The sequence below is a fragment of the Psittacula echo genome (genome assembly GCF_963264785.1).
Source record: "Psittacula echo genome assembly, chromosome: 27".
NCBI classification, from domain to species: domain Eukaryota; kingdom Metazoa; phylum Chordata; class Aves; order Psittaciformes; family Psittacidae; genus Psittacula; species Psittacula echo.
In genome coordinates this window covers 2,830,135-2,848,695 of record NC_137762.1, presented here as the reverse complement: position 1 = coordinate 2,848,695, position 18,561 = coordinate 2,830,135, and the positions used below count along the sequence as shown (strand labels likewise).

Below are 18,561 nucleotides of genomic sequence, written 5' to 3'. Positions count from 1 at the left end.
ACCAACCTGCTCAAGCACCAGCGCGTCCACGCCGCCCGCGGCCAGGCCCCCCCCGCCTGCCCCGAGTGCGGGCAGAGCTGCCGCGACGGCGCCGAGCTGGAGCGGCACCGGGCGCAGGCGCACGGGCACGAGCCCTTCATCTGCGTGGAGTGCGGGGAGAGCTTCGCCCGCAGCGCCACGCTCAACCGCCACAAGCGCGTCCACAAGCCCCTCTTCGTGCCCTGAGTGCCGGGGACTGGGCCATGGGCAGGGACGAGGTGACACGGAGCTGGGGACACAGGGACTGAGCTGTGGGCACGGGGACGAGGCGACACCGCAATGGGGGACACAGGGACTGAGCTGTGGGCACGGGGACGAGGCGACACCGCAATGGGGGACACAGGGACTGAGCTGTGGGCAGCAGGAGGAGGGGATGTGGAGCTGGGAGACACAAGGGCAGAGGCAGGGAGACCAAGTACCATGGAGCTGGGGGACACATGGACGATGGCAGGGGGATGAGGTGACATGGAGCTGGGGATACATGGACTGGTCTACAGGCACGGGGATGAGGTGATGAGCTGGGGGACACAAGGGCAGAGGCAGGCAGACAGGGTACCGTGGAGCTGGGGGACAGATGGACTGAGCTATGGGCAGGGGGACGAGGCTGTCACCTCAACAGGGACACATGGACTGAGCTATGGGCAGGGGGACGAGGTTGTCATCTCAACAGGGACACATGGACTGAGCTATGGGCAGGGGGACGAGGCTGTCACCTCAACAGGGACAGATGGACTGAGCTATGGGCAGGGGGACGAGGCTGTCACCTCAACAGGACACATGGACTGAGCTATGGGCAGGGGGACGAGGCTGTCACCTCAACAGGGACACATGGACTGAGCTATGGGCAGGGGGATGAGGCTGTCACCTCAACAGGGACACATGGACTGAGCTATGGGCAGGGGGACGAGGCTGTCACCTCAACAGGACACATGGACTGAGCTATGGGCAGGGGGACGAGGTTGTCACCTCAACAGGACACATGGACTGAGCTATGGGCAGGGGGACGAGGCTGTCACCTCAACAGGGACACATGGACTGAGCTATGGGCAGGGGGATGAGGCTGTCACCTCAACAGGGACACATGGACTGAGCTATGGGCAGGGGGACGAGGCTGTCACCTCAACAGGACACATGGACTGAGCTATGGGCAGGGGGACGAGGTTGTCACCTCAACAGGACACATGGACTGAGCTATGGGCAGGGGGACGAGGCTGTCACCTCAACAGGGACACATGGACTGAGCTATGGGCAGGGGGACGAGGCTGTCACCTCAACAGGGACACATGGACTGAGCTATGGGCAGGGGGACGAGGCTGTCACCTCAACAGGGACACATGGACTGAGCTATGGGCAGGGGGACGAGGCTGTCACCTCAACAGGGACACATGGACTGAGCTATGGGCAGGGGGATGAGGCTGTGACCCCATGGACTGCCACAGGCAGGGGGCGAGGTGCCTCAAGCCCCACCAGACCCCACTGCCCTGTGTGTCAGCCCCAGTGGCCCTGGACTGGACCTCGGTGCCCCCCCCGCAGGGGGTCACCCCATGGATGTAGATACTGGGGGGAGGGACAGGGGTGGGAGCCGCGGGGGGGTCCCTGTGCCAGTGGAGCGGGGCTGGACGGGGCCTCGGCTGGGAATAAAGTTCTTCTGTTTGGGGGCACATGGAGTGTGTTTAGGGGAAGGGGGGGAATTCCTGGAGCAGCGGCATTCCCGGGATGAGGCTGCTCCAAGCGGTGCGGCCACAGAGCCCCCCCACGTTGAGAAGTCCCATTTATTCCATGCTGCCTACAAAAACAGGGGGCCGGTGCTGCTGGGCACCGCTGGGAAGAGCCAGCAGGGAGTGGGGACAGGGAGAGGTAGGGAAAGGGGGGGCAGTGCCCCACAGCCCCCCCCAGCCTCTGCCGCATCCCAGGGTGAGGGTGGAGGCTATGCCTTGGTGGTGGCTCCTTGTGCTGCTCCCAGGGCCGTGAGCTGCTGGATCTTCTGGCTCATCACTTCCACCACGGCTGTGGGGAGAGCAGGGGATCAGGAGGGGGGTGTTGGGCCCCCCCCGGGGCAGGGATTGAGGGAGGGAGCGGGGGTCTCACCCTGCTTCATGGCGTGTTTCTCCTGCAGCGCCGGCTGGATCTTCTCCATCTGCTTGGTCAGGAAGTCGATTTTCCGCTTGAAGAAGTCCCGGGCATCGTCGGCCGACTGGGATGGGGGGGAATGGGTGAAAGGGGGGGTGAGAGGAAAGGAGGGGAAAAAAGGGAAAGGGGAGGAAAAAAGGGGGGCAAAGAGAAAGGATTCTCCCCTTTCCCTCACTCCCCTCAGCCAGGGAGAAGGAAGGGGGGGAGAAGGGAGACAAGAAGAGGGCAGGGAGAAGTTTCCCCTTTTTACCTCTTTTCCCCCTTTCCCCTCACCCTCTTTTCCATCCCCTTTTCCCTCCCCTTCACTCCCTTTTCCCTCTTTTTCCTGTGTGAGGGAAAGGGGGAAAAGGGGCTGAGGAGGAGCATAAAGAGGGTGATGGGGAGCTCCAAGGCCCCAACCCGACAGCATCCCCCCCATCCCCTCACCTTCTCCACGTAGTAGCCGGTGCCGATGTCAATGAGGACTCGCTCCACGTCTGAGAGCTTTCCGGGGACGTACATCTGGGAAGGGGGTCAGGGAAAGCAGGGATGGGAGCTGGGAGGGGCACATGGCTCCGGTGGGAAAGCCGGGATGGAGGCGGGATGTGCCGGGCACCGGCAGCACCATGGGATGCCAAAGGTTCGGCACAGAGAGCCCTGAGGGTTGGGAATTGTGAGCAGGAAAAGGATACGGAGCTGGTGAGCGGCACCAGCAGGTCCTTCCCTGTGGAAAGGCAAGAGGAGGGTGAGTGGAGCCCATGGGGGCCCAGAACAACATCGGGGCCCCCCCAGCTTCCCTGCTGGCACCAAGAGAGGTGAGATGGGGCTCAGGGGGGTGGCTCAGAGCAGGAAGCAGCTCTGGGGTGCAAAGGCCGGGAGGGGGGGTCCCAGCCTCGGGGGGGGGACTCCCCACTTGCCTTCGTTGCTCTTGGTGAGCACATTGAGGCAGTCCTTGGCTTCCACGTACTTGGTCTGCACGACCTTGAGCTGGGCGATGGAGGACGAGAGGAATTCCACCTCCTGGAGACGGGAAGGGGGGGATCAGGGGTGTCCTCAAGCCAGTGTCACGCATGGGGACATGGGGCTGAGGCACCCCCCCGTTCCCACCCCAGTATCCCCTGGGGCCCAGTGCCAACAGCACAGCCAGGCCCCACACATCAACCCCAGCATAGCCCCCCCATCCCCATACATCCCCTGTAAACCCCACAGCCCAGTTTAACCCAGTATAGCCCAGGACATCCCCTCCCACTCAGTCAGGCCCCACACATCAACCCAAGACCCAGCCCCACACATACCCTTCAACCCCCACAGCCCAGTATAGCCCCCATACGGCCTCCCCATCCCCATCCATCCCCTCCAGCTTCCATAGCCCAGTTTAACCCAGTACAGCCCCTCCCATCCAGTCAGGCCCCACACCTCAACCCCAGCCCCATCCCCACACATCCCCTCCAGCCCAGTTCACTCCAATATAGCCCCCCCCGCCCAGTCAGGCCCCACACCTCAGCCCCAGGCCCACGCTAGACCCACACATCCCCCCCCTTCCCAATCAAGCCCCGCAGCAACCCCAATGAACCCCCCAGCAGGTCCCCCCCGCCCCACAGAGCCCATCCCAGGCCCCCCCGGACCTGGTCGAGCTGCCCCTTGAGCAGCTCCAGCTGCGGCAGCGGCAGCTCCCCCGCCGGGACCGGCTGCGCCATCTTGGGCCGCCGCGACGCTCCGGCGCCGCCCGCGCCTCTCGCTGCTCCGCCCCACAGCGCCCCCTGGCGGCTGGAGGAGGGGGAAGGAGGCCGCAGCCGCCCCGCGTTGGGAGCGTGCTTACGGAGGGGGGGGGGGGCACATTCCAGCATCCCGATAACCGTGTCCATGCCATGGGAGGGACATCCAAGGTGCCCCCCCCCGACAGGAGCAAAGGCTAAACCCAGCAATGCCATGGGGACAGGGTCCCTGAGCAGCCACCCCCCCAACCCAACACGAGATGGGGGGCAACAGCAAAGAGTGGGGGCTCTGGGGCCCATCCAGCAGCAGAGGAGCCTCAGTGACATTCCCTGGGGACGGAGGGCAAATGGGGAGCACACACGGGGGGGGACACAGGGGAAAGAGCAGCAGCTTTATTGGTAGAGAACAAATGCCTAAAAGCACTTCTGTTAAAATAAATAAGACAGAACCCCCCCCCCCCAAGTCCTCAGTGTCCCCCCGAGCCCCAGCCCTCACTGCAGGCAGACAGGCAGCCCATAGGCAACAGGGGCTGCCCCGATGAGGTACTTGAGTTTGGGGGCTTGGCGAGCCTGGGCCATGTAATCAAGGAGAGGGGCCCCGGAGCCCCCCCTGAGCCAGCCCTCCAGCAGCGCCTGCGCGTAGCGATCCATGTCGCGGTCCGTCACATCCCACAGGTTCCCCAGGACGAAGGGGCTGCAAGGGAAAAGGGGCTTAGATTCCTCCCCGGGCATGCAAACCCCTCCCCAGCCCCACAGACAGACCTTCCCCATAACTCACCAGCCAGCCATGATGTACTTGAGGATGATGCCGGAGCCCTCCAGGCTGCCTCTGACGACGAGCAGGGCGCTGCTGCAGCCGAAGAGCAGGGTGACAGCACGGCATTCCAGCCGGGAGATGGTCTGCCCGTCCAGGAAGCGGGCACCTGCTCCATGCCCGGCATAGCTACAGGGAGAAAGCACCCCTTGGATTAACCCTCGTGTCACCTCCTACCCCGCAGGGTGGCCCCAGGCAGCCCCAGTGCTGCTCACATGTAGAGGTCATGCTCCAAGAGGGCTGCCTGCATCTGCTCCGGGCTTGGGACGGCTCCCGTCACCCCCTTCCAGCCGGGCTCGCTGTGGGAATGCTGGTGAGAAGGGGCTGGGGGGGGCACAGACCACTCACCCCCCCCCCCCCGGAGCTGTTCACCCACCTCTCAAACCAGCCCCGGAACCGCTCCTCGGTGCCTTTGAGGTTGCTGTGTGGGTTGAGAACGTAGAAGGTGCTGCTGGGGTTCACGCCACGGCTCAGCACAGACCCTGCCTGCTGCAGGAGGGGGCACACGGGTGGGTCAAGGGCAAGGTTTGGGGGATCCCCCCCACCCCAGGGCTGGGCTATGTGGGATCCCCCCCCCACATCCTCTCACCTTCTGTGCCAGGGAGTAGCTGAGCAGGAAGCGCAGGGAAGGGAGCCTGGTGATGGGCACAGCCTTGAGGCACCCCATGCTCTCCCAGGGCAGCTTCTGCAGGTGCTGGGAGAGGAGGAGGAAGGTTTGAGCAGCAGGAAGGCAGCAGAGCCAGGAGGAGGTGATGCAGGGCAGGGCCCTCACCTTATCCAGAACCAGGACAAGGGAGCTGCTGCTTTGCTTGGTGCAGGCTTTCCGCTTCTCCACTGCCTCCTGCAAGAGGAGCTGAGCCCGATGGGGCTGTGCTGAGCAGAGGCCGAAGGCCACAGCTTGAACATCACAGGGGGAGAAGAGGGGAGCAGCATTCAGCAGTGCCTGCAGGGAGGAAGAAGAGGGTGAGCAGGGGCCAGGTAAGGGCTCAGCTCCCAGGACTCTTGCCCAAGCCCAGCACCTTGAGCAGGGTGGGATCCGTGTCCCTCCAGCCACACTGCAGGAGCTGGGGGTGCAACCGGGTGGCTTCCTCTGCCAGAGTGGGCTCAGGGCTGGTGGGGAGCAGGACCCCCCTCCAGCAGCCCAGAACCTGCAGCTCCAGGGTCTCAATGAGGCTCTGCAAGAGGTCAGAGAGTCACTGGGGGGTGGGCCTGGACCCCAAACCCTGTCCAAAATACACCCCACAGAGAAGTTTTCTCCCCACCTTCATCCTGCGGTCCAGCTCGAAGCGGCGCAGCCACCAGTCCTGCTTGTCTGTGCAGGTGTTGGCTTCCTTCTGCTCCTTCTGGATGGTGTCAAAGTCCCTCAGCACTGAGCGCAGCGGGGCCTGGAGGAGGAAGGGAGCAGTGACTTGAGCCCCTGGCATGGCAGGGCTGCCCCTGGCCCATCCCTACCCTCACCTTGGTGAGCGCCGTGGGGATGCGGATGTTCACAGGGGTGCTGCCCTTCTCCAGCCGTGTCAGCAGCAGCGTGTCCCCTACGGAGCCAGGCTGGGTGCTGGCAAGGGTCAACATGCACACAGTCACCCCTGAAAATCACATCCAGAGCATAAGGACAGCACCCAAGCATCACCCAGCGCCCTCGTGGGCAACGAGATGCCTGCTTCACTGGGCTCACACTGGCTCTTACCACTGGGGATCTGTTGCAGCTGCATCCCAAACCTGTCCCGTTCCTCAGGCCCCAGCCCTGTGGAGCTGAACATGAAGAGCCTCTCGAGCTCAGCGAGGTGCTGGCTGTGCTGCTGGGCACTGCTCCCCTCCTGCAGGCAGAGCCCCTTGAGCTGCTCGGCCACGTCCCCCACTGACTTCTTCCCTTTGCTGCAGAGGAAAAGACACTCAGAGGGGAATAAGCACCCCAAAAGGGCGAGCCCCTTCTCCGTGATGCTCTGGGAGTGAAGGGGGGGGACACCGAGGGACTCACTGGATCTTCCTGTGGATGACATCAAGCAGTTGGTGGCGGGTGGTGATGGAGAGGGACTCGGAGAGCAGGTACGCAGTGGAGAGGGGGTCCCGGCTGCCCGTGGCCAGAGCCAGGAGCTGGCAGAGCTGGCTGTGCAGGGTGCTGGGAGGGCAGTGGCTGATGCAGTTAAAAGCATCCTTCAGGAGCTTGAGGACTGTGTCCAGGGAGGAGACATCTGGAAGGGACAAAGCAGGAAGAGCCCAGGGCAGGATCAGTGACGGAGCCCTCAGGCAAGACGCTCCAAGTGGTGCTGAGGGGAGCAGAGGGGACAGAGGTGGTGTCCCCAGCACGGCCACCAGCTCCCAGTTGAAGACCGGCATCCCACGTGCAGGAAGCTCACAGGGCAGCCCCAGGCTCCCCTTGGTGAGCAGCCTGATGCCCACCCAGGCACGCACTCAACTCACTTCCCTTCCTCAGGAAATGGTGAGGAACTGGGAGGAAAAGCCCACTGTGGGTCAAGGTAAAAGACATAGATGGGGAGCAGCCGCTCTCATGCCTCCTCCTCAGCTCTTTTACCCTGTGCCTGCAGTTTTTACCCATTTTTAGTATGGTTTGGCAGAGCTGCCACCAACTTCCACAGGCTCAGCTTCAGCTTTCCCCTCCAGCACCCAAACCTCCCCATCGCACAATGCTGGGTGCTCACCACCAGGCGTGGGCAAGGTCCCCTCTTGGTGCAGTGTCCCCCTGCTGCCCAGGCACTGTGCTGCCAGGACATCCTCACCAGCCTCCTGCTGCTTGTGCTTCCTGCCTGCACCTTCCTGCCTGCGCTGAAGCTGCTGCCTCCTGCCTGTGGGGAGGGACAGAGATGCCTGGTCCCTGGGACTGCTGGGGACAACCCGCTGCAAGTGCATAGGGGGGCATGAAAGCAACATCCCCCCAAATCCGGGGGCAGCCCAGCTCACCTGGGGCTCTGGCTTCTTCCTCGGAGTCCTGCAACACCTCAAAGCTGATCTGAAGCTCCTCCTCCATCTTCTCCGCTGCCTCCGTGGCCCTGGGAAGCTCCCACTCCTCCTCTGCTCTCTTGCTGGCAGCCCTGCGGGGCACCCGCTCCCTCTTCTCCTCTGCAGCCCTGCGGGTGCCCGGCCGCCCTCTGCGGGGCTGGGCACAGCTCCTGCGGGTGCTGAGCCCCTGCGAGCTCCCCTTGGACCTCGTAGGCCGAGGGGACCGAGCTCTCTGGGGGCAGGAGGGCTTGCAGGAAGCTGTGGGGGTCCCCCCCGCTGCAGGAGCCTCCAGGTCACTGTCATCGCTGAATGTCACCTGGAGCAGAGGGACAGCGGGTGCTGAGGCTGGTGCTGGGCACATGGAGCTGCTCCTCACCTCCTTCCCCACTCACCTGCAGGCGAGTCTTGACTCTCCCCAGCACTCTGGGTGCTCGCAGGAGCTGGGCCTTGCTGCTTGGCGGGGAGGACTCGCTGAAGATGGTGAAGGGGGTCCTGGGGCCCAGGGCTGCGCATGCCTTAGAGGGGGGACACGGTCTCTGGTGTGGGGTGCAGGGCACCGTCACCGGCCGGATGACGATGGGGGGCACCTCCGTGTCCAGGTCACTCAGAGCAAACACGTCCTCGGTGCTTGGCACAGCCGAGGGCTTTGTTCTTTGGCTCTTCTTCACTCTGGGCTTGGGCACAGCCGCAGCCAAGGTCATCTTCTCCTTGCTCCTTTGAGGTTGAGCCTTGGCGGTCTTGAGAGCCTGGGGCACAGCCACCACTTCAGGCTCTGTTGGAGTCAGTGGGGGCAGCTGCTGGCTCCAAGAGCTGGCAAAGATGGCATCCATGGAGTCACCGTGGCAAAAGGTGGCCATGGCTTTGGCGAGCAGCACAGTGGCCCTGGAGACCTCGAGGCTGGGCACGTGGGGCCTGCAGGATGCCAAGAACTTCAGCCCCGGCTCCAGCTCCTCTGCCAGGTGGGGGCTGGCCAGGCTCTGCAGGGCCAATGTGGCGTAGCAAGAGGCCACCAGCTCGTGCAGCAGCTCCAGTGCAGGCGGGTCGTGGCTGGTGGAGGTGTCCCTCAGCTTGTCCTGCAGCTCGGCAGCGAAGCGAGTGGCCACGGCGGTGCAGCGCGGCACCACGGCACGGAGCAGCCCCAGCCCCTTGGCCGTGCTGCCCGCTGCCAGCTCAGCCTGGGCACAAGAGAGGAGCCAGCGCAGGCAGAGAGCAGAGAGGCAGAGGTCGGAGCAGAGGCAGCAGGGGCAGGCTGCAGGGTGGCTGAGGAAGGCCGGCCTCTTCCTCCTCGCAGGCTTCAGCTCTGGGGAGGCAGTGAGGGCATCCACCTTCCCTGGCTCACTCACGGTAGCCACAAACGCCAGCATGGGGCCCTTCAGGAAACCCTCCTCTTCCCCAGGGGGCTCAGAGGTGGAGTCCTGCTTCTTCCTGCCCTCCAGTTTGCCCTTCCTGGGCAGGATCTTCATGTGGCCCTGCTGCTCTCTGCTGGTTTTCAACTCTGCAGGTGGAGCGGATGGTTCTTTGAGTCCTGCCTGCTCAGCCCTGACCCCCACAGCCAAGGAGGGGTGCAGAAGCCAGAGCCAATGATGCTGCCTTCCCCAGCTACACCTTTAGTGGCTGGAGGAGTCACTTGATGAGCCAAAACATGGCTGAGAGTCACCTCCCACCTCTGCACCCATGATGATGGAGAGCACCTGCACAAGGCAGATCTTTCTGGAGCTGACCTCCTCCATTGCCCTCCTCCAGCCTAGAGCAGGGACTCACCACTGCCAGGCTCCAGGATGAAGAGAGCCTGCTGCAGGTCCAAGTGGCTCCGCTCCAGCTCACTCTGTTGCAGCTCCAGCTGGGCCTTCAGCACCAAGAAGGAAGTAGACCTAGAGGGGAAAAAACAGCCCTCAAGGGACCACCCCCCAACAGCTCTCACTCCATCCCTAGGGTAGTGCGGGAGGGAAGCTGATGGGCAGTGAGGAATGAGCCCACATCTGACCTGACAAGATGAATTCATGGAACAATGTTCCCCAAAGCAGATGCTTGCTCCAGGCCAAGCTGAGAAGGTGCCAAACCCTCCCACCAGGGCCAGTCCCCCACCAAAGGGACACAGACACCAACATCCCCTGCAGGCACAAGGGCAGCTCATCCCTACCCAAGCCCAAGGCCAGGCTGTTCTCCCCTCCATGAACTCACCACCGTGTGGCCTGCAGTTTCATGGCCACCTTGACAGCCTCTAAGCAGAAGGCTTTGGCTTTACACACCACCTCCAACCTGCTGAGGAGAGCCACCAGGTGCTCCGAGCAGGCCAGCACATCAGCCAGCACTTGCCACTTCAACAGCAGGTTGTCCCCTGCAAGGCAGGACAGGAAGGTGACCGGAGCTGCTCCTCACAGAGGCAGGGAAGGAGCCCAGCTCTTTGTGGAGGAGCAGCGGGGCTGTGGTCCACAGGAGTGATCAACTCACCATAATCCACAAACTGGCCATCAGATGCTGTTGACTGACATCCCAGCACGCTGCTGCCCATCAGCAACAGGATGATGCTGCGGAAGAGCTTCTGGGCTTCAACAAGAGCTGTCTCGGGTGTCTTCCACCCTGTGTGAGGGCAGCTCTGGGTATCAGCACCAAGGCCCTCCCCAGCCCCAACAAATCCCCTCTCCTCCCCCCAAATGGGCTGGTTTGGAGAAGCCCAGAGGTAAAACATGTGCATGGAGCTTTGCCCACGGTCCCTGTCAGCCTGGTGCTCAGCAGGAGGCTTTAAACATCCCCCAGCAGCTCACCTTGCTCAAAGATCTGCTGCCGGAGCTCCAGCGAGAGGCGGGCAAGGGGGAGGCTCAGGTAGGTGGCCACCAGCTGCAGGACCTGGGCTCGCAGCAGGTACCAGACCTTGCTGACTTTTTGCAGAGCCACGTTCTGGAGCACTGTCAGCAACAGGGAGAGACCTTCTTCAATCTGCAGGGAGAGAAAGAGTCACCATTTGCAGGCCAGGATGTCTCCATGCCCAAAGTCCCTACCCACAGCTATTGAGATAGAGCTCAAAGAAACATAGAATAGTTTGGGTTGGAAGTGACTTTAAGATCATTCAGTTCCAATCCCCTGCCACGGGCAGGGAACCCTTCCACTGGAGCAGGATGCTCCAAGCCCCTGTGTCCAACCTGGCCTTGAACGCTGCCAGGGATGGGGCAGCCACAGCTTCTCTGGGCACCCTGGGCCAGCGCCTCAGCACCCTCACAGTAAAGAATTTCTGCCTTAGATCCAATCTAAACCTCCCCTGTTCCAGTCTGAACCCATCACCCCTTGTCCTGATACAGTCCCTGATGCAGGTCCCTCCCCAGCATCCTTGTAGCCCCCTTCAGACACTGGAAGCTGCTCTGAGGTCTCCACGCAGCTTCTCTCCTCCAGCCCCAACGTTCTCAGCCTGGCTCCTATGGGAGCTGCTCCAGCCCCTGATCACCCCTGTGGCTTCCTCTGGACTTGCTCCAACAGCTCCATATCCTTATGTTAAGGACACAGCAGCTGCTGCAGCCTCCTCTTGGCCTCCAACACTGCTCCTGAGACAGAGGAGGCCTTGCAGGAGCTCACCCGCTGGGTGACACAGCACAGGTGGCTGCGCAGCAGGAGGCAGTTTTGCTGCAGCACCACGTAGGAATTGTTGCTGCTGTCGGCTTTCCGCAGGCTGGACTCTGTCTCCTCCAGGAAAAGCTGGAAAACACCACAGCAGCGTGCGGGCTGCAGCCCCAGGCAAGGCTGGGCTCATCCCATGGCCCCTTCCCTCCCTGCCAGCCTTACCTGGGCATAGCTGGGGCATTCCAGCTGGAAGAGCAGCTTGGTGACCTGACACAGGGCACTGGCTGTGCCCAGGCTGTCTCCAAGTGCGCTGCACAGGGCTCTGACCAGGAGGTAGCTCTCCAGGGCTTGCAAAGGCTGTGGGCAGAGAACACCCCCAACTACACTCAGAGACCACCTCAGAGGGGCTCTGTGAGCCCGGGGAGGCTGATGTCCCCACCAGCCTCCTCCCCAGCAGCATTACCTTGGCCATCAGCTTGTAGAGAGCTGCCAGAAGGCGCAGGGAGGCTATAGTCTGCTCAGGGCTGCGCACAGCTGGGATGCCTGGTGCTGCCAGGAGCTGCTTCCACAAGGCAAAGGCATCATCCAGGTGTTTGGACAGAGCTGAGGGCACACCACAGGTCTGAGACACCCTGATCTCAAACCAGGTGCTTCCAGACAAAGCCTCTTCACAAAGGGCCCAAACCCGCCACTGTCCTCACCAGTCTCCGTCTCCAGGTTGAAGGAGATGCCATCATACAGAAACTCTTCCTCCAGCAGCCTGCCTTCGTAGTTGAGATCATTGGGCTCAAAGTCATCCGTGTTCCTCAGCCCCTGAGCTTTGGCTCTTTGCTCCCTCTCTATGTTCTGCAGAGGCAGAGAAGGCAGCATGTTAGGAGACACCAACAGGCTTTCCAGCAGGGTCTGGGTGGCTCTTGGTGGCCCTGGTGCAGAGCTGAGCATTGCCAGCAAGGCTGAGGAGAGCGCCTGACACATGCACAGAGCCCCAGGGCATTTCCAGATCTGGACCTGGATCCATTTTGGCATCCCACAGCCTCCACCCACCTTCTCCAGCTTGGACTCCAGGGTGCAGATGTAGAGCCAGAGCAGAGCCTGCGCCTGGTCATCAAGGAGCTGGTCCCCGTTCTGGGTGCTCCTGGGCACCAGCTCCAGCAGCCTCAAGGCTTCCTGGACAGAGTCCAGGGAGGAGCTGCCAGAGAGAGGGGTTAGAAACTGCCTTCAGCCCACAGAACCCCTGGAGCATTGGAGGGCAGGGACCCCAAACACTGCAGAGCCAGAGCAGCAACACTCCAGATCCTTAAACCCCCCCCTTGAGGGCCCTCAAATGCTCCTTAGGGGCTCTCAGGGACCTTGGGAGATGATCCCAGCATGGCTGGGGGTACCCACCACTCTGTCTGCTGGGAGTAGCTGTGGTAGCACAACACTTGGGCCAGCTCCGTGAGGCCAACAGCTCGCTGGTGCAGGCGGCCGCTCTCCTCCGAGCACAGCTCCAGCAGGTCACACAGGACGTTGTAGCGCTCCTGCCCCGTGTCAGCTCGCACGGTCTTGTAGGCCTTCAGCTCCGCAAACAGAATGGTCACCAAGGTCTCCGTGTCCAGGTTGTGCCCCTTCAAGCCGTCCTTCAGGGTCCTAGGGGAAATGGGAGCTGTAGGTGGGTGTGGGGATGAGGCCCGAGGCCTTGGGAGATGTGCTGAAGGGAGCAATGAGTGCAGGACCCTCATGTGGGTGGCCTCAGCAGGGTGGAAGAGGGAGTGATGCTGATGTGTCATGATCCTGTTATGCCCCTGGGTGCCAGGGATGCAGCCAAGACTCTCATTATCTCTCATTTACACACCAAATACAGCAGGATGAGAAAGCAGCTGCCCCCCCTGTGACCACAGCCAGGAATTTGACTCCAGCCTCACCTCCACTTCTCAAAGTATAAATTGGACATTTGAGCTTCCTGATGAGGATATGACCCCACCAAGTCCAGGGGCTTGACCCTCTCTCCTCCCCAGAGCAGGGACACCTCTTGGGTGAGATTTGTGCCTCAGCTATACTGGATGGCACCCAATGAAACTAACTTCAGTGAATTCCAGTATCTGAAGGGAGCCTACAAGGATGCTGGAGAGGGACTCTTCATTAGGGACTGCAGTGACAGGACAAGGGGTAACGGGTTCAAACTGAAACAGGGGAAGTTTAGGTTGGATCTAAGGAAGGAATTCCTTGCTGTGAGGGTGCTGAGGCACTGGAATGGGTTGCCCAGGGAGGTTGTGAATGCTCCATCCCTGGCGGTGTTCAAAGGCCAGGTTAGACAGGGCCTTGGGTGACCTGGTTTAGTGGGAGGTGTCCCTGCCCATGGCAGGGGGTTGGAACTGGATGAGCTTAAGCTCCTTTCCAACCCAAACCATTCCATGATTCTATGAATTACCACATGGCCTAACTTGTTTCCCTGTTCAATTACTTGTTGGCTAGCTTGAATTTTAGCTCTAATGCAGCTAGTGAATTTATCTATTGCAATTCCAAATCTGTATTCCTGTTGCTTCCACAAACAGTACCGTGCATCCATAATCATGATGGGATTTAGAGTGTCGAACTGGTTACATGAAGCCCTCAGCCCTTCGGACCCCTGGGACTGGCTGGGCCTCTGCACTGCAGTGGTCTCACAGGGGGAAGCACCACCATGGTCCCAGTGTGGGGACAGCTCGGGACACCCACCCCAGGTCTTACCTTAAGCGCAGCTCCTCGAGCCCCTGCTTCCCAGCCTCAGATTTGACTCGGACCCAGAGGGAGATGGGCTCTGCCAGCAGGTCCCCAGTGCGGCCCCGCAGCGCCAGCAGCCACTGCTCCACACAGGCCAGGGCCCTCCCCAGCCAGCCCAGCTTGCGGTGGCTCTCGACCTGCAGCCTGAAGCACTTGTGCAGCTGCACAGAGAGCACAGGGAATAGGATTCAGCATCCCGCAGGAGCAAACTCACTGTGTTCCATGTCCCATCCTCCAATTTCCTTCTAGGCAAAGGGAAGAACTCAGAGGCAGAGGAGGGAAGCGGAATTGTTCCACGAGCAAAAGCTGGTGCCATCCTCTCCTCTGCTCCCCTGGCATTGGGATCAGAGTGCCTAGTTCAGCCCTGTTACTGCTGGAAGCATCAGGCAAGCACTTACCCTCTCTGCAGGTATCTCTGGACATGCATAGGCATCCAGTGCCTGCAGCCCCTTGCAGAGGGGCTCACAGATGGAGCTGGCCTCCTCGTGAAGGTTCTGGCTGTAGAAGATGTACGCTAGCTTGAAGGTGCATGACACTGCACAAGGGAAAGCCGACCATTAAAGATGTGCTGGAGAGAGAAGGACCCTCTCCTTGTCCAGCCAGGACTATCACCCCCTGCCCAACCCCACCAGCCACGTCCTATGCATGGCACAGAACCCCCTTGTCACTCCCTGGGGACACAGACACAGAGTTCTGTGACTGGGGTTGACCCAAACCATGGCCAAGGAGCCAGGTTTGGTGCCACCCCCCCCCAGCACTGACCGGTGATATCCAGGTACTTGGCTTGCTCGCTCTCAGGGAGCCCCTCCAGTGCCTCCAGCATCCGCTCCATGCTCCTCCTGCAGCCCACTGGGAGCTGCTCCAGGCCTGGCCAGCCCTGCAATGGCTGTGGGGGGAAGGGACTGGCAAGAGGCTGCCAAGGACCCACAGCCCACACAGAAGCCCCTTCCAACTCCACCAAGGTTCCCTTTGAAGGGAGAAGCCACCCAGTACCACAAAGGTCTCACCCATCGCCAGTGCCAGAGACTGTCCCCTCCACCCCCTGGTACCTGGGAGCACTGGAGGGCATCGTAGGCCACGTTGGCAAAGAGCTGGAGGCTGCGGTACAGGAGCTGCTTCACCATCAGCTTCTGTTTGACACCCTCAGGAGGAACCTGTGGCAGGCAGGGAATCAGAGACTGGGTTGGGTTGGAAAGGATCTTAAGATCATCCAGTTCCAACCCTCTGCCATGGGCAGGGGCATCTTCCACTAGACCATATCAGCCAAGGTTCTGTCCAAGCTGGCCTTGAACACTGCCAGCGATGGGGCAGCCACAGCTGCTCTGGGCACCTTGTGCCAGCGCCTCAGCACCCTCACAGGGAAGAGCTTCTGCCTTATCTCCAACCTGAACTTCCCCTGTTCCAGTTTGAACCCATCACCCCTTGTCCTATCACTCCAGTCCCTGATGAAGGCCCCTCTCCAGCATCCTTATAGCCCCATTCAGACACTGGAAGGAGAAAAGCAGCATCCATGGAGCCTGGACAGCACCAGGCACTGTTGCTCAGAATGGGGGGGCTGGAGACACTCCACTGATAGATTAAGGGGAGCATCAAGTCTGGAGCAGGGTTACGAACCCTTCAGGTGCTCACAGAGGCTCTGATGGACCACGCTATGTGCTCACCCCACTCCAACCCCAGCCTTACCCTCTCCAGCAGCCTGTGCAGGACACGGCAGCTCCCTTCGGTGAAGGCACAGAGGTCGAGCACATGTCCCCAGCCGAAGGGCTGCTGCTTCCTCCTCTTCATGCCCTCGCTGAGGGAGGAGCTGATGAACTGGCAGCTCTCAGCCAGCACCATGAGGAACTGCTCTGAGACCGCTGCCACATCCCTGAGAGCTGCTGCAGCCTGGGAGAAGAGCGGCTGTGCCGGGCAAGCGTCATCAGCCAGAGCCTGGCTCAGCTGCACCCCAGTCTCCAGCAGGGCCAGGGGGGCACTGAAGGACTTCACGTTGCTGCTGCTGGCCCCCAGGAAGCCCCTTGCTTCCTTCACTGCCTTCTTGGCCTCCCTGTACCGGCTGCCCCTGCAGAGGTGCCGGCACTGCTCCTGGGTGAGCTCGAAGAAGCAGAGGGATTGCTGGAGGCTTGGTGGCTCCGTCGCCTCCTTCCTCAGCACTGCGAGCAAGCAGTCCTCGAGCTGCTGGGCAAGGAAAGCCGAGGATGGCTCCCGCTGGGCCTCGTACAAGGCAGCGGCGGCAGCAGCCTGCTGGGCTGTCTGGGACGTGAAGAAGGGAGGCTGCCGCGGGGACAAAGTCTCCCCATCCTCTTCCAGCAGCAGGAGGAAGCGCAGGGCTCGCAGGCGGACTGAGAGGCCAGCTTGAGCCTCCTCCCGCAGCCAGTCCGGGTCGGCCAGGGAGGAGCCCCCCCTCCAGAGCACACTGAAGCTGCTGTAGGCGATGGCCTTGAAGTCCTTGGAAGGCACCTGGCCCAGGCGGGAGGCCAGGAGCCGGGCTCGGAGGAGCTCAGCCGCCCTCCAGCAGGCCTCACCGCCCCGGGCAGCTGTGTTCCGCAGGAGGTGGTACAGGATCTTCTCCAGGTACAGGGGTGCAGGCTGCGGCACGGCGCTCACGTAGCCCTGGCACGCGGCCTCGGCCACGCTCAGCAGCCTGCCTGTGCTGGCTGCGCTGCCCCCGGCCTTGCCCATCTGCTCCACGCACAGCCGCAGGACCCGGTCACAGGCCTGGCTCCTCCGCAGCCGTGAGGCCTGGTTGGCACCGGAGGCATCGCCCAGCGCTGGTGAGAGGCATTCCTGGGGATGGGGACAGTGTCAGATCCCAGCACAAGGCACTCCTAAGAGGGTTCCCCCTCCCCAGCTCCAGCAGCAGAGCCCCCCCCCCAGCCCCCCACTCACCCAGAGCTGGGCCAGCAGCTCCTCGATGCCCTCCCAGTTGTCCCTCGGGGCAGCAGGATCAGCTCCTTTGAGGTGCTTCATACCTGACACCAGGCCGGCGGCTCGGGCAGGCTGCAGCGGGACAGGCAGGGAAAGCAGTGGGACCCCCATGACTCTCAGAACCCCTCCGCCCCAGGCAAGCCCAGGCCCACTCCCCAGCCCTTGCAGCCTCCTTTCTCCATTCTACGGCCCCCAGGGAGCAACCAGCCCCATTCACAGCCCCTTGAGGGGGACTCAGCTCCCCCCAGCCCCAGTCACAGCCCCTTGGGGGGGAGCTCAGTTCCCTCCGTCCCCTCTCACAGCCCCTTGGGGGTGCTCAGCTCCCCCCCCAGTCCCTCTCAAATCCCCTTGAGGAACCTCAGCTCCCGCCCAGCCCCACTCATAGCCCCTTGGGGGGGATCCCAGCTCCCCCCAGGCCCCTCTCAAGCCCTTTGGGGGGACTTCAGTCCCCCCCCAGCCCCATTCACAGCCTCTTGGGGGACCTCAGCTGCTTTCATCCCCTCTCACAGCCCCTTTGGGGGGACCCCGGCTCCCTCCCGGCCCCGCTCCCCAAGGCACCCGAGCCCCGTTGCGAGCCCTCACCCGCTCCCGCTCCGCCGCCACCGGGTGTAGGCCGCGCCGCGCGCCCTGTTCAAACCACGGCCGCAGCCAATCAGCGCGCGGCTCCCCCCGCGTGGGGCACGCCGGGAGTTGTAGTCCGGGCTCGGGGGCACGCACGTGGCGCCGCCGGTCACATGAAGGGGGCGAGGGACAGGAGGACCCCGGGGTGACCCCCGGGGTGCTGAGGGAGGGAGTTGGGGGTGTCTTGGGGCTGGGGGGGGGCTGAGGATGGGGTGAGGGGGGGTCAGGAGGGTGGGGGGTGGGATTCTGGGGTCAGGAAGTGGGGCTGGGGGGGGTGTATTTGGGGATATTTGGGGTGTTTCTAGGGACATGGAATGGTTTGGGTTAGAAACGACTTTTAAGATCATTCCTTCGGAGATTTAAGGCTCCGGGAAGACCTCAGAGCAGCTCCAGTGCCTAAAGGGGCCTAAAGAAACCTGAAGAGGGGCTTGGGACAAGGGCCTGTAGGGACAGGCCAAGGGGAATGGCTTTAACCTGCCAGAGGGGAGACTGAGATGAGCTCTTTTCCCTGGGAGGGTGCTGAGGCGCTGGCACAGGGTGCCCAGAGAAGCTGTGGCTGCCCCATCCCTGGCAGTGCTCAAGGCCAGGTTGGACACAGGGGCTTGAAGCAAGCTGCTCCAGTGGAAGGGGTCCCTGCCTGCGGCAGGGGTTGGAGCTGGATGAGCTTTAAGGTCCCTTCAGGCCAAACCAGTCTGGGATCCTATGATCCCTCCAAGCCTGCACCCCCATTCTGAGCCGCAGTGTCCCCATGGCAACTCTGGGCAAAAGTGACTCCTGTGTGGCTGGACCCGTCTGTGGTGTGATGAGACCGGGTTTTTACACCGAATCACTCAGAATTCATCTTTTCACTCCAAAGGACCCGGGAGGACTGGAGCTGGGGCGCTGGGGCTGTGCTGGTCCTATGGCAGATGTCCCTTGTCCCCATCACTGAACTGTCAGCCCACCAAGGCTGCAGCCTGCCATTGTCCTGTCATTGTCCCACAATTGCCCCATTATTGCTCCACCATTACCCTGCTATTGCCCTGTTATTGTCCCACAACTGCCCCATTATTGCTCTGCTGTTGTCCCTTCATTGCCCCATTATTT

At 62.0% G+C, this 18,561-nt stretch overlaps 2 protein-coding genes across 2 annotated transcripts; both read right to left on the bottom strand.

The window, feature by feature from the left end:
* Positions 1–1,797: 1,797 nt before the first annotated feature.
* Positions 1,798–3,891, bottom strand: PFDN5 (prefoldin subunit 5). The gene is made up of 6 exons (XM_080635331.1): positions 3,774–3,891; positions 3,066–3,168; positions 2,841–2,872; positions 2,596–2,670; positions 2,128–2,233; positions 1,798–2,046 (listed from the first exon to the last, which is right to left on the bottom strand). The coding sequence occupies exons 1-6, from the start codon at positions 3,843–3,845 to the stop codon at positions 1,967–1,969; spliced, it is 468 nt and encodes a 155-aa protein (XP_080491457.1). The 5' UTR covers positions 3,846–3,891; the 3' UTR covers positions 1,798–1,966.
* Positions 3,892–4,355: 464 nt separating this feature from the next.
* Positions 4,356–16,896, bottom strand: ESPL1 (extra spindle pole bodies like 1, separase; the record flags this gene model as incomplete). Its single annotated transcript, XM_080635305.1, has 30 exons — positions 4,356–4,557; positions 4,642–4,806; positions 4,893–4,976; positions 5,054–5,166; positions 5,267–5,371; positions 5,450–5,620; positions 5,697–5,852; positions 5,940–6,062; positions 6,136–6,263; positions 6,365–6,552; positions 6,656–6,869; positions 7,338–7,481; positions 7,597–7,951; positions 8,028–9,130; positions 9,397–9,506; positions 9,817–9,973; positions 10,087–10,215; positions 10,401–10,572; positions 11,203–11,322; positions 11,410–11,544; positions 11,651–11,790; positions 11,889–12,033; positions 12,232–12,376; positions 12,574–12,816; positions 13,897–14,090; positions 14,328–14,464; positions 14,692–14,815; positions 14,979–15,083; positions 15,613–16,713; positions 16,816–16,896. 30 exons carry the CDS (start codon positions 16,894–16,896, stop codon positions 4,356–4,358), a joined length of 6,489 nt encoding a protein of 2,162 aa, XP_080491431.1.
* Positions 16,897–18,561: the final 1,665 nt, after the last annotated feature.

Coding starts and splice junctions, on each gene's coding strand:
- PFDN5 (XM_080635331.1), bottom strand. CDS start 3,845: ATGGCGCAGCCGGTCCCGGCGGGGGAGCTGCCGCTGCCGCAGCTGGAG. Junction 3,169..3,773: donor TCAAGGGGCAGCTCGACCAG/GTCCGGGGGGGC, acceptor TCCCGTCTCCAG/GAGGTGGAATTCCTCTCGTC. Junction 2,047..2,127: donor GAAACACGCCATGAAGCAGG/GTGAGACCCCCG, acceptor CTCTCCCCACAG/CCGTGGTGGAAGTGATGAGC.